This window comes from Heliangelus exortis, chromosome 3 (genome assembly GCF_036169615.1).
Source record: "Heliangelus exortis chromosome 3, bHelExo1.hap1, whole genome shotgun sequence".
NCBI lineage: Eukaryota > Metazoa > Chordata > Aves > Apodiformes > Trochilidae > Heliangelus > Heliangelus exortis.
The window spans coordinates 4,811,354-4,824,448 of record NC_092424.1 but is presented as its reverse complement, the minus strand read 5'-3'; the positions used below and the strand labels follow the sequence as shown (position 1 = coordinate 4,824,448).

Sequence of the window (13,095 nt, the reverse complement as noted above, 5' to 3'; positions counted from 1 at the left end):
TGGGGTGAGGGAGCACAAAAAAGGTCTGGGAATTTGTTCTTAGTTTCAGCCCATCTGAACTTGAAAATAAACTTCATTTTATAAATAAACTTTTCTTAAGTAATGATCTTCAAATCAGGGATTCTTAGTGCTAGCAACTCATTTGAATAGCCACACAATAAAAATGGTTGGGTAGTGTTGTATTTTAATGATAGTTTTCCCCTTAAGAACTGCAAGATCTTATTTCATCCACAAAATCAGAATTACTGACATATATAAAGGACAACCTACACCCACAGGTACCAAAAAAAGGCCCTGGTAATAGAAAACAAAAGAAAACAAAAATTGGTCTGGAATTGGAGCTGATGAAAGAGGGGCACCCTATATAACAAGCTCTTGCTCTGGCCAAGTGATTCCTTTGGTACTTGGCTGATTTCAGCTGCTTACCTGAAGATTAAAAGTATCTTAAAAGTATCTTAAAAGTATCTTAAAAGTATCTTAAAAGTATATTAAAAGTAGTGGTCTTCTCAGAATCAACAGGATACCTGAATAATCCTCACAGATGTTTGTACTTTAAATAGGAGAGGTACTGTCATTACTGCCAAATAAACACACAGTAGGATGGAAATAAAAAAGAAAATCCTTCCAGGATGTTAAAATTGTAAACACAGACTCTTGCAGTAAACACTTGGAGAATGTGGAGTGAGGAATGGAAAAGCTGGGGAGAGAAGTTGCATTGTAAATTATAAGGAAAAGGGAAGTTGGTGAGTCTGTCATCTAGCAATGAGGATAAATAAATAATGAGATAGTTAGGAAAGGAGACAAACTACTCGAGAGTGGAGAGGGGGCATAAGAAACCTAGAAACTAAGTCAAGAATTTTGAGCTCTCTTTAGATTCAAGTCAATAAATGTCTTTGAAATTTGTAACAGGGATATGGACTCTAAAAAAACTTTGTTATACAAAAGGCATGAAGTTCAATGATGAAATAGTAAGTCATAAAAAAAATGGAAATCAAAAGCAAACATCAGGTGGTAGCACAGCCAATGGAACAGAAAAGGAGATGTGGCAAATTCTTCATTATCTGGAATCTTTAAATGCTGCTGTAAGATGCTCCTTGGTTCTGAGTTTCTGGGTGGTGGGTGCTGATCCCTCCCTTCCCCCAGTGTCAGAGGATGCAAACAGAAGTTGGGAAGCACTGAAAATTGACTGCACTCTTCCCTACTCTTCACACGTTTAGTTTTCAAGGTGAAGTCACTTCATCAGCCTCTCAGAATTCTTCTGGATTACACAGATTTACTGTCACAAATAATTCCTGAACTATTTTATATTAAACTGTGGACATCTGACTTAAATGAGAAACTTCAGCATAAGAAACTCTAGAAGGGTTCATCTAATTCTGGTCACTGTATTAGTGATAGAACAGTGAAACAAATACATCATTATACAGATAAACAGATGAAAGTCTGTGCTGTTACTGGCTGTGACTGTATTGTTTAATTATTTGTAATGAAAATGAGGTATGGAATTATTTTCAGGAGGCATAAAAACTTCAATATTTAGTTAAGAATGGTATTTTGTACCTGGCTGTTTCTATAGTATGTTATTATTTCTACCCTGGACAAGTTTTGTGGTTACAGTCACTGCTTCTGTCTTCACTTCTGCTTTTGACAGTAAATTATTTCTTGTGTAGTTTATATTATTTTGTATTAAGATACTAGCACTGACATCATGCTGAACATACCACTGAAAAGCCATCCCTTAGAAATTCAAATAGCACTTTATTTTTAAAACCTCTGAAGTGAATTTACCAAGGTATTAAATGCACATGATAAAGTCTTAAATTAACCACTGCACATTGCAGCTAAATGTTGTAGGCCTTACGAAGTTTAAAGATCATATCCCACATCAGGGAAAACTTGTCATTACATGGTGTATCCTGGAAGCTTGCTTATTACAAGTTCACTGATGTCTTTGTATTGATTGTCAACGTGCAGTTTTCCCAGGAAATCATCCTCTTTGCCTGACACACTGTTTTCCAGAGCACTGGGTTCAGAATCAGACATGTTAGATGGCAAGGAAGAGCTAACTGGAGTTACTGCCTGGATTTTTCCTACAGAAGTCTGCCCCTTTCCTATAGACAGATCAATATCAGAGCTGACTCGTTTGCTTCTTAGTGTAGATACTTCTTCAACATGCTGATCACTCCTGTTCTCTTCCTCACTGATCCATTGGGCTTCATCTAATCCTGATGCATCCATTCCAGCCAGATTAAGTGAATCCACAGATTCACCCCCAGTTCTCTTGCTGTTTTTAAAGTCACGGGTTCTCTTCAAGGACTGGACTGGAGATGAAGCTGAAGGAATTGGCAGAAGCTCTGAAGTACTTTCAGCTCTTTGACTTAGCTTTGAAATTCTTGATCTGGTGGATTCCAGCTCTGAATCTGAAGGACCTGGCTTTGGGCTTTCAAGGTCCAGAGGTTCTGGACTGTGGTCAAGAGCTTCTGAGTCTCTGCCTGTACACTCAGCACTGGTGAAATCCTCTGAATAAACTGTATTTTCAGGACTAGCAACAAAGTCATCTGAGTATATGAATTCAGAGTTATTTTCAACACTCCTGCTGGGGCTTGGTTTATGATCACTCACAGAAGAGGCATCACCATGCTCTGTGGTTTTATGATGCAACCCTTCCTCATCACTTCCCTTTGCATTAGCATCTGATGGGAAAGCTGCTGAGATTTGGGTTTTCACATACTTGGCTTTGTGAGCAAATTTTAATACAGGTTCATCCCCTGAGGGGGTTGTAGTTCCTCGGCATGGATGTTCCTTGCTTACAGATCCGTTGCTCTTCAGAAGCCTTTCAGTAGCCTGTTTCTGCAGGTCAGAGGACACATCTGTCATGGAAACATACCCTGTGACAGCACTTTTTTGCAATGGAACTCCAGTTATTTTATCAGGATGATTATTCTGCTTTGAACTGTCTCTTTTGCTAGGAGGCTTGGAAGAAACCACACCCCGTTCTCCAGCATTTCTGAGCAGTTTTCTTTTGGATGAAGGGCTTCTCTTCTTCAGGATCTCCATTTGCTTTTTCCTGTACTGCTCCCTCCTTTCATGAATTACCAGCTTGTCAGGGTTGGTTTGCTGCAGCCGTAGCCTCAGTGTATTTGTCAGCCCGTACAACAGTTTCCTTCGGGGAGGTCTGTTTTCCTTAACTCTGCAGTTCCTATCCAAGCCTCTCTCTTCTCGGGCTGCAGCTTTCTTAGGTCCTCTCCCTGCCTGACCAGACCCTGCTGAGCTGACCTCTTGTCGGCCTTCCTTAATTTGAGGGCTGACAGATCCATTGCTCCCACTGGGCATCCCAGGGGCCTCTGCAGGCTTCAAGGAAGAGGAGTGGCTGGGACCAGGGATCCGTGCATCCCCCCCACTGCTCCCGGGGGGCTGGTAGAGCCCGGCCAGGTGAGGGTGGAGAGCAGCAGGAGCAGCACTTTGGGTCAGCACCGAGAGCTCCGCCAGCAAAGCGCTGAGTAGCGGCAGCTGCCCCAGGGCATCGCGGAGCTGGGGAGGGCTGGCAGGGTGCAAGAGCGAAGGGCCAGAGGTGGGAAATGAGGAGTTCTGGCCCTGCTCTTTCTCCTGTGGTCTCCAGGCCTCGCCACGCTCCCATTTCCCCGCGGGTGGCAGACGAGGCTCGGCGGGCTGGCGGCTGTAATACAGCGCGGGGGGGCAAAAGATGTTGCCCTCCAGCTCCTCACCCTCCTCCTCCTCCTCCTCCTTTTCCTCCTCGCCCTCCGGCTCAGGAGAGGTGGCAGCGAGGGAGCTGTCGGGGCTCGGCGGGGCCGGCACCTCAGAGGCCTCCAGCCTGCTAAGGCGGTAGCTCAGGACCAGCTCCCCGACGGGGCGGCCCTCGGAGTCCCGCAACGGGAAAGCGGCGCGGCGGCCGCAGGAAGCGGGAGCCCCGGGCCTCTGCAGCAGCTCGGAGGCGGCGGGAGCCAGGGAGACCTCGCAGGTGCCGAGGAGGCGGGGGATTCCCGGGGAGAGCCCGGAGGGCAGCGCCAGGAGCAGAGCGCGGAGCGGGCGGCGGCGGAGAGCGGCGCAGAACGAATCCCGGCGCCAGCGGAAGAGGCAGCGCTTGCCGCGGCCGAAGGGGAAGGGCAGCCCGGGCCGCAGGGGGGGTGAGGAAGCGGCGGGGCGCAGCAAGAGGGTGGGGAAGTCCAGGAAACGCAGGGCCACGGCCGGGAAGACCGGGGGGCCCGGAGCCGACACCCGCAGGGCCTCCACCAGCAGCTCCAGCGCGAACAGCCCCTCCGTCGCCATGGCAGCCGCAGATCTCGCGAGAGGCGACCCCGAGGTCGCCCGCAAGCATGGCGGCTTCGCAAAGCACCCTGGGAGTTGTAGTCCGGCAGGGGAAGCGCTGCCCGCCATTCCCTGCAGGCCCAGCGTCTGTCGAGGGGTGCTTATCTGCTTATCCCTCGGCTCTGGGGGCCGAGGTGGTGTTCCCAAGGTCCTGGTGGTGTTTTCCACGCTGTGGGTCACGAGTGTGTAGGAGCCGTCAGTCAGAGGAGCGCAGGGGGGATGCACAGGGGAGCTGAGGTTTTCCCTCTCCGCAGCCTCTGCACACCCCAGGAGAAACATCGAGGTCTGTGCCAAGCACTGAGTCTCCACAGTCGAGGGTCTGTACATATCTGAGATTTTAAAACCTATGGTTCTACATTAATCAAGTTTTGCCACTCAGCTGTAAACGTTTCTTCTTATTTAAGGTCTCCATCTCTCTAATTCCCCAGTGTCTTGGACAGGCGTTGATAAATTCAGATTTTCTCTCCAGCCTGCGTGTAAAGTGGTAATGGTGCTGGGCACACTTGTGGAGAACTTCACTTCCCGCCTTTTCCTGGTGAGGAGGGATCCCTCCTCTCTCTGACCACTCCTCTCTTGCATGGAGTCTCCTTGCCACAGGCGTTTGGGAAAAAAATGTTTTAGTTCAGTTAGTAATTTGACTCTAAAACGTTGTATCTTCAACTCATGGTGTTTGGTTAAATTTATAGTATGCCCTCCCCATTTACAACTGGAGACCGATCCTCTCTCTCTTGGTTCTTTATATTCCCTCCTTTTCCCCCCTTTCCTCCCTCTGCTAACTCACAATCACTATTTTAGAAAAGCCAAAACCATCAGGAAATGGTTGAAGAACCCAACCCTTCACTCTTGGTCAGGTCCCTTGATAATTATTATTATTAAAGGACACCTTTTATTAGCTGTTTCATCTGGGAGCAGAGCCCGACCTCTGAATTGCAACCAGGGTGTAAGAAGTAAATAATTGTTCTCCATTCCTTCACTGCCTCTAAACACATCAGCCCAAGAGCTGCAAAGCCTCTGCTCTCAGGGCTGCTGGTGTTCAGGTGTTGCCATTGTAGGGGCATTGTGGCAGCTGAAACAAATGAGTCCATTTTCCTGCCACATTCATCTCCTGCCATCAGTCTTCTGCTTTCCTTGTGTTTCCTTTTCCTCCAGCCCATTCCCTTCCCAGGAGGGTCTGGGAGTTGAGTTGTCATTCCCCATCCAGGAAGAATGACAAAAGATCTCCAGAAACATGGAAAATGACAGAGGTTTTATCAGTGGTCAAATTGTTGCTCTTGAGATCCCACAGGAAAACACTGGAGAGGACTTCTGACCATTTTACAGGTGGACTTAGGTAAGCAGGATGATTAATTTTGAAACTCCAATTAAACCCTCTTAATTTTGAAACTTCCAACCTGTGTTGGACACATCTTTGTCTGTGCTTACAGTGACTGAAATTAAGGGGTAAATTATGGTGGAGCTACAGCCTTGTTACAGGATGCTGAGCTTCTGTATTCCCAGGAGTTTCATGTGAAAGTGAAATTTGCAGTGTCATGTCCCTGAAAATAAGCTCTATTTCTGCATTTTTTTTCTGCAGACCATGTAAATAAAAGTTGCTCAATACTTGTGAAAAGCCTGGGTGTTAATAAGCTGTGTAGGATCAGTCTGAGTTAGTGACAATACAGTTATTTAAATAGAAGAGGGGTTATTGATTTTAAGTTTTTTCTTGTTTGTGTGTTTTATTAAGTCAATCTTCTGGCAACAGGAGTATATTTCTCTGCAAAATTAATAAGAAACAAGCATTTTGTGTTGAGTTGCAAGTTAGGAAGACAAAAAAGACTTTTTTTCTTTTCTTTACAATCTTTTTTTCTACTAACCACCATTTTAAGGAGATTTGTGATAACACTTCTTTAGATTTCATGTCACAAAAAAGAGTGGTTTCAAAACCCAACATACCTCAGAGAGACAGGGTTTTGGAAGAAAAGTTTCACTCCCTGCTGCTTCCCCAAGGACAGCAGATACCTATTAGGATCTGCATTAGTTACACTCAGTCATCTTTTTTAAAATAGCTCTGGTTTTTCTCAGTGGAATCTCTCAGTCCTCCTTCCTTAGAACTAGGCTTCAATTCTTCTGGGTTTTGGGGTCTTTTGTTTCTAAAAGACTGGAAGACTAAGGAATTTTGCTGACTCAGTGAAGTCTTTCAGTGACCTTATTTGTATGTTTGAAGTGCTAACATTTTGTCTGCAAAAAATTCTTATCCAGACAGTTGGTATCTTGAGCAGCAACTCAGCAATTTCGGTTCAAATCCTATCTTCTGAACTCTATGAAGTGCTTTCTGTTGTCCTTAAATTCTGCAAAAATTCAAATTTATTGATCTCTCTACACAAAGGGAGCTCTCTATACAGTTGTATACATTTTTATGGGTGGAGAAGTATAATTATTAAAACAAAAGATCTTGAGAAAGCACAGATTTTGCTAGCTCTTAAATCACTTAAATCTGCTTATTCTTTAGTTGTGCTAAAGACTGCATCTTTTAGAGATTAAATGCTGGAGTAAAGAGCCATTGTTCACCTGCTTATAAAATTTCTTTTCTCTGTGCAGAATCTGTAGGGCAATGCTTGGAATTTGTGCAAATATTTAGCTTAGTGGCACTCTGATTCAGAAGGGGGTCAGACAGTCTACTGGAATATTCAGCTGCAACATAATAGCACTTCTTAAAATACTCCAGTTTAAAATGCCACCCAGAGAAGACTTATTTAGTCTTTTCTCAGTTGTCTGTTGAGTCAGCCACTTGCAAAAGGGCAATAAACAGGAAGAAATCCAGGAATAAGGATAGAAGCCCTTGCTAATTCTCTCTCTTGTCATGAGCTTTCTTCTAAGGTTCAGAAACAATGAAAAATTATAAAGCACTTGAGCTTTTTTTGCAATACCTTTAGGCTTCTCCCTTGAAGGATCTCCAAAAGGTTTTGAAAAGGAGTGAAGTCAGATGAGAATGTTGTATCAATTCAGAAATTACTGTCTGGATATGTTTCTGTATGTTGTGCAGAGTTTTTGGGGGAGCTTGGCTGTTTCCTGTGTCCAAATTCTACTTTGTGATCCTTGAATTTGTGCTGCCCCTGATCTAGTGATGTATGGAGCAGTCCAGGAACAGTTGCAGTGGTGTTATTGGCACAGGCAGGTTGGTATCCATCAAAATGAAGGATACTGGGGTTTCTCCAGCACCCTCCTGGCCACAAAGTGCCCCATCATTTGGGTGATCAGAGCAGCTGGCACAGAACTTCCTCAGATCTACAGCTCAAAAAACCCTTCCCTTGTGTTGCTACTCTAAAGATGCTCATTAACTCCTCTTAATTCAGGGTGAAAGCTCTCACATTTATTTTTATTCTCTACTATCCTTAGCAGGCTTTGGGAGTGTTAAAATAAACATTTTTTGTCTGTGTGACCCTTCTCCATTTGGCAAACACCAACCTCTTCCCTGGCTTTTCAGTTATTTCACTGCTGTCCTGAGTATTTTACTTTCTCAGAGTGGTGAGAGTTAAGGTTTATGGCTGAGTTACTGCTGCAAAGTCAGCAGGGGTGGCACACAGGGTTGTTTTCTCATTACCTCAGGGGGAAAAAAAAAAATGTTTGGCCTTCAAGATATGTGTGAATCCCTGGCTTTCACAGCCAGCTTGGAAACCCAACCCATGCCAGCTACCTTTCTGATTCCAGATTTCTTCAAGGATTAATGGGACTGCAGCAAAGCACAGCTTCACCTTCTGTACTGAGCAGGCCTCAGCATCTTTCATGGATCTGGGGAAACTCAGCAGAAGCAGACACTTGGAGGAAACTTGGGAAAATCTGGCAAATCCTGGAGAGAATGACACTGTGAGGCAGCAGGAAGCAGGATGTCACAAATACAGGAGCTCAGACAGCTATATTGAACATGACAATGAGACAGATCCAGAAGGGCCACATCTGAGGTGATTTCCTGTGCTTTAAAAAAGTTCTTATTAAAGCCAATAGCCACTTTTCCCTAAAAGAAAACAATAGTGAAAAGGGTCAACCACTGAATATTCTTTGCATAACACCAAGCAACGTGCAAAGCCAATTTCCTTAAATAACTGAGTGTCATTAGCACAGGGATGCTTTACCATCAGTCTTCCCTTTTATTTCATAGAAACCCATCATGAACTCATTTGGTATTACTGGAAGACCCATGGGTTTGCATGCTATCATTTAGCATTAATCAATGGATCATTGTTTAAATTGTGTTGCTCCCCATCCATTTCCCACTCTGGGAAGCTCTCAGAGAGTTCTCAAAGGGATCAATTTATTTTCTTTGGCTTCCTGGCTGCAGCCTATACTTGTCATGCACATATGTACTCAATGACAAAAGGATTCCAGGTGCTCAGCCATCCAAAGAGGACAACTTAATCACACAGCTGGGCAGATCTGTGTCCCTGCTTGAGAAGCAGAGAAAATCTCTACCAAAAGTTTGCTCCAAGGTGTGGGGATCTTTAAATTTCCTGTTGTAACTGGGGGGCAGGATAGGTTCTTGTCCCCTCTCAGGATTTAAGCATTCTCTCTCTGAGTAGTGATTTTTCAGACTCACCACTTCCTAAAAAAGCCCCATTTACAGCATTCCTCCAGCTCAAGCTGGGAACCACTGGGGGCAAATTACAGTTCAAATATCTGACAGGGCTTCTGAAAGCAAAAGCTCTTGTGAGCTTTTTTCTTTTTTTCTTCTTGTGAGAATAGTTCTTAAGTCACTTCAAGAGTTAGATGAGCTTTCATTAAAATAAAAAATTGGAGATGTCTGCAAATATTTGAGCAGGAAACAGTGTTGTGTGCATTGTACCATGACACCAATGACATTCATTGTTGAATGTGTCATAATTACCATTGTAAAGTATGTTTTCTCAGTGGTTTACAGTACAGCTGTTTTGTTTGGTGCCCATTTTCAACCTCTGAGCTGTTCCTTTTTTTTCTCTTTAAAATCAAATTAAAATCAATTTGACTGCTTTTTCTCCTTTAGAGAGAGCAAAACTAAAGGAGCCCAGGCTGTTGTTCTGCAGAACTGGAGCAGATCCTCCTCATGAGACTGAGTGATACTCAAGTGCCTGTTCCTGGTAGGGAGGGGACAGAAATATTCTATCCCACTTGGTGAACAAGAGGTATAAAGCTCTTGTGGAGGTCAAAAAAAAGAGAAGTAAGTTTTGGCCCTGTGATTTTCATGACCCTTTTTGTTTTTTAAGGAGATGTGGTGGCAATCTTATGGTTCAGTAAGGTGGTCTGGGATGGAGATGTCTCTCTCTAATGAACATTTGTCTCTGCCTTGCCTGGCAGTGGAATTTCCACTCTAAAGATTGGGTCCTCTTCTTGGCTAACAGCATTTTTTAGGGATCTCAACTGTGGTGGCTTCAACTATGCAGTTTCTGTGCTTATTCTTACTCTGCCAGGTCTCAAGTATGGAATACTTCCCACTGGTGTCCTGCTGATGTCTGTAACTTGCTGGCTCTTACCATGGTGGTGGCCATGATGTGAAGCTGAAATGTATGGACAGGGCAAAATCTTGGCCTGTTCTGCTGCTTTATTGATTGGGAAAACCAAACCAGAATAAGCAGGGTTTTAGGATCATCAATGGGGGAATCCAGACATCTGGCTTCAGCTCCCTCTTTTGCCATAAGTTTCCTTGGGAAGATCCAATTTCTCTGTGCCTGAGTTCCTCTCATAAGACACAACCAGTGTTTATGAGCTGCTGAATGGATAAGGATCCCCCAGGAAGAGAACAAATCTCTGGGATGCACAGAGCATCCCTGCCAGCCCCTCAGGCTCTGAGTGATGGTGAGTGGCTCTAGGGATTGTTCTCCTTGCTCCTGAAATGGAGTGCTGAGCTTGGTGTGGGGGCCACCAGCCCTTCACAAGCAGTAAAAACCAACTAGAAGGGAGTGATTCTTTCTTGCAAGACCCAACCAACCCCTTCCCACCTTTCAGGAGTGGGCACCCTGGCACAAGGGAAGATGCTCTGAGCAGCCCGTGCATCTGCACAGCTCACCCTGCTGCCATGCAGGGCTTGTAGGTGCTAAAAAATGTGGCAGCCTGCCAAAACTTCTTATCTTCCCACCTCTTGAGAGAGAGGGCTTGTCCAGGCACAGCACTGTGCTGACACAGCTGTTCTGCTGCTGGTTCCTCAGCCTGCCCTGTCTGGGGGATCCCAGGGTTGCTCTGCCTGCAGGGACTTTTCATGGGCAGTCACAGAACCCCAGAGTCATTTGGGTTGGAAAGGACCTCTGAGATCATCAACTCCAACCCTTGATCCACTCCCCCTGTGGTTCCCAGCCCATGGCACTGAGTGCCACATCCAGGCTCTTCTTAAAAATCCACCCCCTCCCTGGGCAGCCCATTCCAATGTCTGAGCACCCTCTCCATAAAGAAATTCCTTCTAATGTCCAACCTAAACCTCCCCTGGCACAACTTGAGACCTCTTGTGCCCTCTTGTCTTGCTGAGAGTTGCCTGGGAGCAGAGCCCAACCCCCCCTGGCTCCAACCTCCTTTCAGGGAGTTGTAGAGAGTGATGAGGTCTCCCCTGAGCCTCCTCTTCTCCAGCCTCAACACCCCCAGCTCCCTCAGCCCTTCCTCACAGGACTTGTGCTGGATCCCTTCACAGCCTCCTTGCTCTTCTCTGGACCTGCTCCAGCACCTCAATCTCCTTCCTGAGCTGAGGGGCCCAGAACTGGACACAGGACTCAAGCTGTGGCCTCAGTCGCAAGGCTGGAAAAATATTTAATTCACTGCTATGCAAATAACCCTGTGGGCTACAGCTAGGGGAGAAAATAAGCTTGTTTCTCTTGTCTTATACCACGTGGGCAGAAAGATGGAGTGCTGTCTGTTCCAGCCCCTGACACAAGGTCAGATGAAAGCTATGCCAGGGCAGAGGCCTCGTTGGCCAAACTCTCCCCTTGTCTGACCCCACTGAGCTAATTCAGGAATGTCTTTGGCCCAGTAAGTTCAACCAAAGCAGCTGTGATCACCCTAACACCAAGTTTCCTGGGTTTGCTGGTATGTATTTTAAGCTTCTTGCTATTTTGGTGCAGTTTCACCCATTTCCTATTCCTTCCTCTCGGAAGCCTGCATTGTTTGGGAAGACGTGGCATTAATTACTGTGTGAATCATTTGTTGTGTGGGTACCATGGAAGAACTAGATGGGAACTGTTCCAAATGGTCTTTAATGAGTTCAGTCATCCAGGATCCTGATTTTCATCTCATAAATAATAAACTGTCCTCAATATGCTAATTCATATTTGCCTTTAAATTGCTTATTTTAATTTTGCAGAGAAAATAATCAAGAAGAAAAAAAGTCCTGGAAAATCCAAGCCTGCCTCTTTCTCTGGCAGGACACACAGAGGTTGCAGTGTCTTGTCCTCATCCCCACGCCTAAGTCCTGAGACTGTAAGTGTGTGATTAGGCTGGTAATAGTTTCATGTCCTGAAGAGTGGAATTGGAAATGTACTGATTGAAAGTATATATGAAACCTTTGCTCCTTAAAGGAAGGGATTTTAATATAATCTTACACAGTGAGCTCTTTGCCATCTCCTTTTGATGGGATCTCCAGTCTCAATTTCCACTGCTGATGGTTTGCTGTTGAGGCCAGAGGAGGTCAGGAGTGTTGCTCTGACACTGGAGCAAATCTCTGCTTCATCAAATGCAACATCAACAGTGTTTTAGACAAGTCTCATCTAGTCTTGCAGTAGTGAGTGATGATGTTTCAAAAAGCCTTCTCCTATTTGTGGGTGCTTGTGTGAGGCATGGACATGCCAGTCACTGGACTGATGATTTACCTCCTTGCTAACTATTAATAGGAATATTTCTGCTTGAGGCAAGAAAATCTTAACACTCAGAGAGTTTGGTACCTGCAGAAGAGTTAGCCATGAGATTATTCAGCTCTAAAAACATCCTTTTCATTCTGTTTTTTTTCCCCTCACAGTTTTATTTAAATTCATGTCATGATTTTATATGGACCTGTAGTCTCTGGACTGCCTGTAAGTTCAGACTAAACAGTATCACAGCAAAAATACTGCAAGAAAACAAAAAGAAGTGTATTTTAGATGTGTATTAGCTGGTCACACATCATTCAAATTTGTTAAAAGTTTGATACTGGCTAAACAGACAGGTTTGGATGGTCCTACAGGCACATCTTACTGAAAACAGTCACAGAAATCTCATTTCAAGAGACAAACCAGTGAAAAAACCCAAACAGGTTACTCTTTCCTGGCCTGGAAGGAATGGCAGCTTTTTGAAAGCATTAATATCCTCAGTCAGGCATTGCAAATATTAGTTCTCAGTTCCTTCAAGGGATAAAAAGAGATAAAAATAGAAGCTAGTCTGAAACCTCCCAGAGGTTGACAAATGCATTCATTCATTTCTTTATAATGACATCTTTCACAAAGGCCTTAACACTGGAAATTCTCAGAGGAGGATTCCTTCCCCCCAACATTTTTTCACTTCTGTTGAAAGCTGTATGTATCATTGCAAGCAGGCAGGGGGTAAAGCACTTTCTGAAAACTCAGCTGTGCTTTTGTAGGCTGATCTTAAACAGGAAAAAGGCTCCTTCTGAGTGCACCATGATCTGGAAAGGTGTGGGAGCATCTGGCTGGGTATCTGGACAGCCCATGGGAGAGGGGATGGCTGTGTGTGGTGCTCAGCAAGGGGGGAGCAAAATGCACCTCCTGCACCTCCTCTCTGTGTGTGAGGAACACATGCTGCCCAAAACAGCTGCCAGCTTGGCAGCAGCTTTCATTTCACTCTCTGTGC

General features: G+C 44.9%; 1 protein-coding gene and 1 long non-coding RNA gene across 2 annotated transcripts in view; one reads left to right on the top strand and one right to left on the bottom strand.

Annotated features, from left to right (window-relative positions):
- LOC139795485 (uncharacterized) overlaps positions 1-13,095 on the top strand; it is a 58,021-nt gene that overhangs the window by 22,425 nt on the left and 22,501 nt on the right. The window lies entirely within an intron of this gene.
- MAP10 (microtubule associated protein 10) lies at positions 1,739-4,307 on the bottom strand. Its single transcript, XM_071738981.1, has one exon. The coding sequence runs from the start codon at positions 4,285-4,287 to the stop codon at positions 1,903-1,905; it is 2,385 nt and encodes a 794-aa protein (XP_071595082.1). The 5' UTR covers positions 4,288-4,307; the 3' UTR covers positions 1,739-1,902.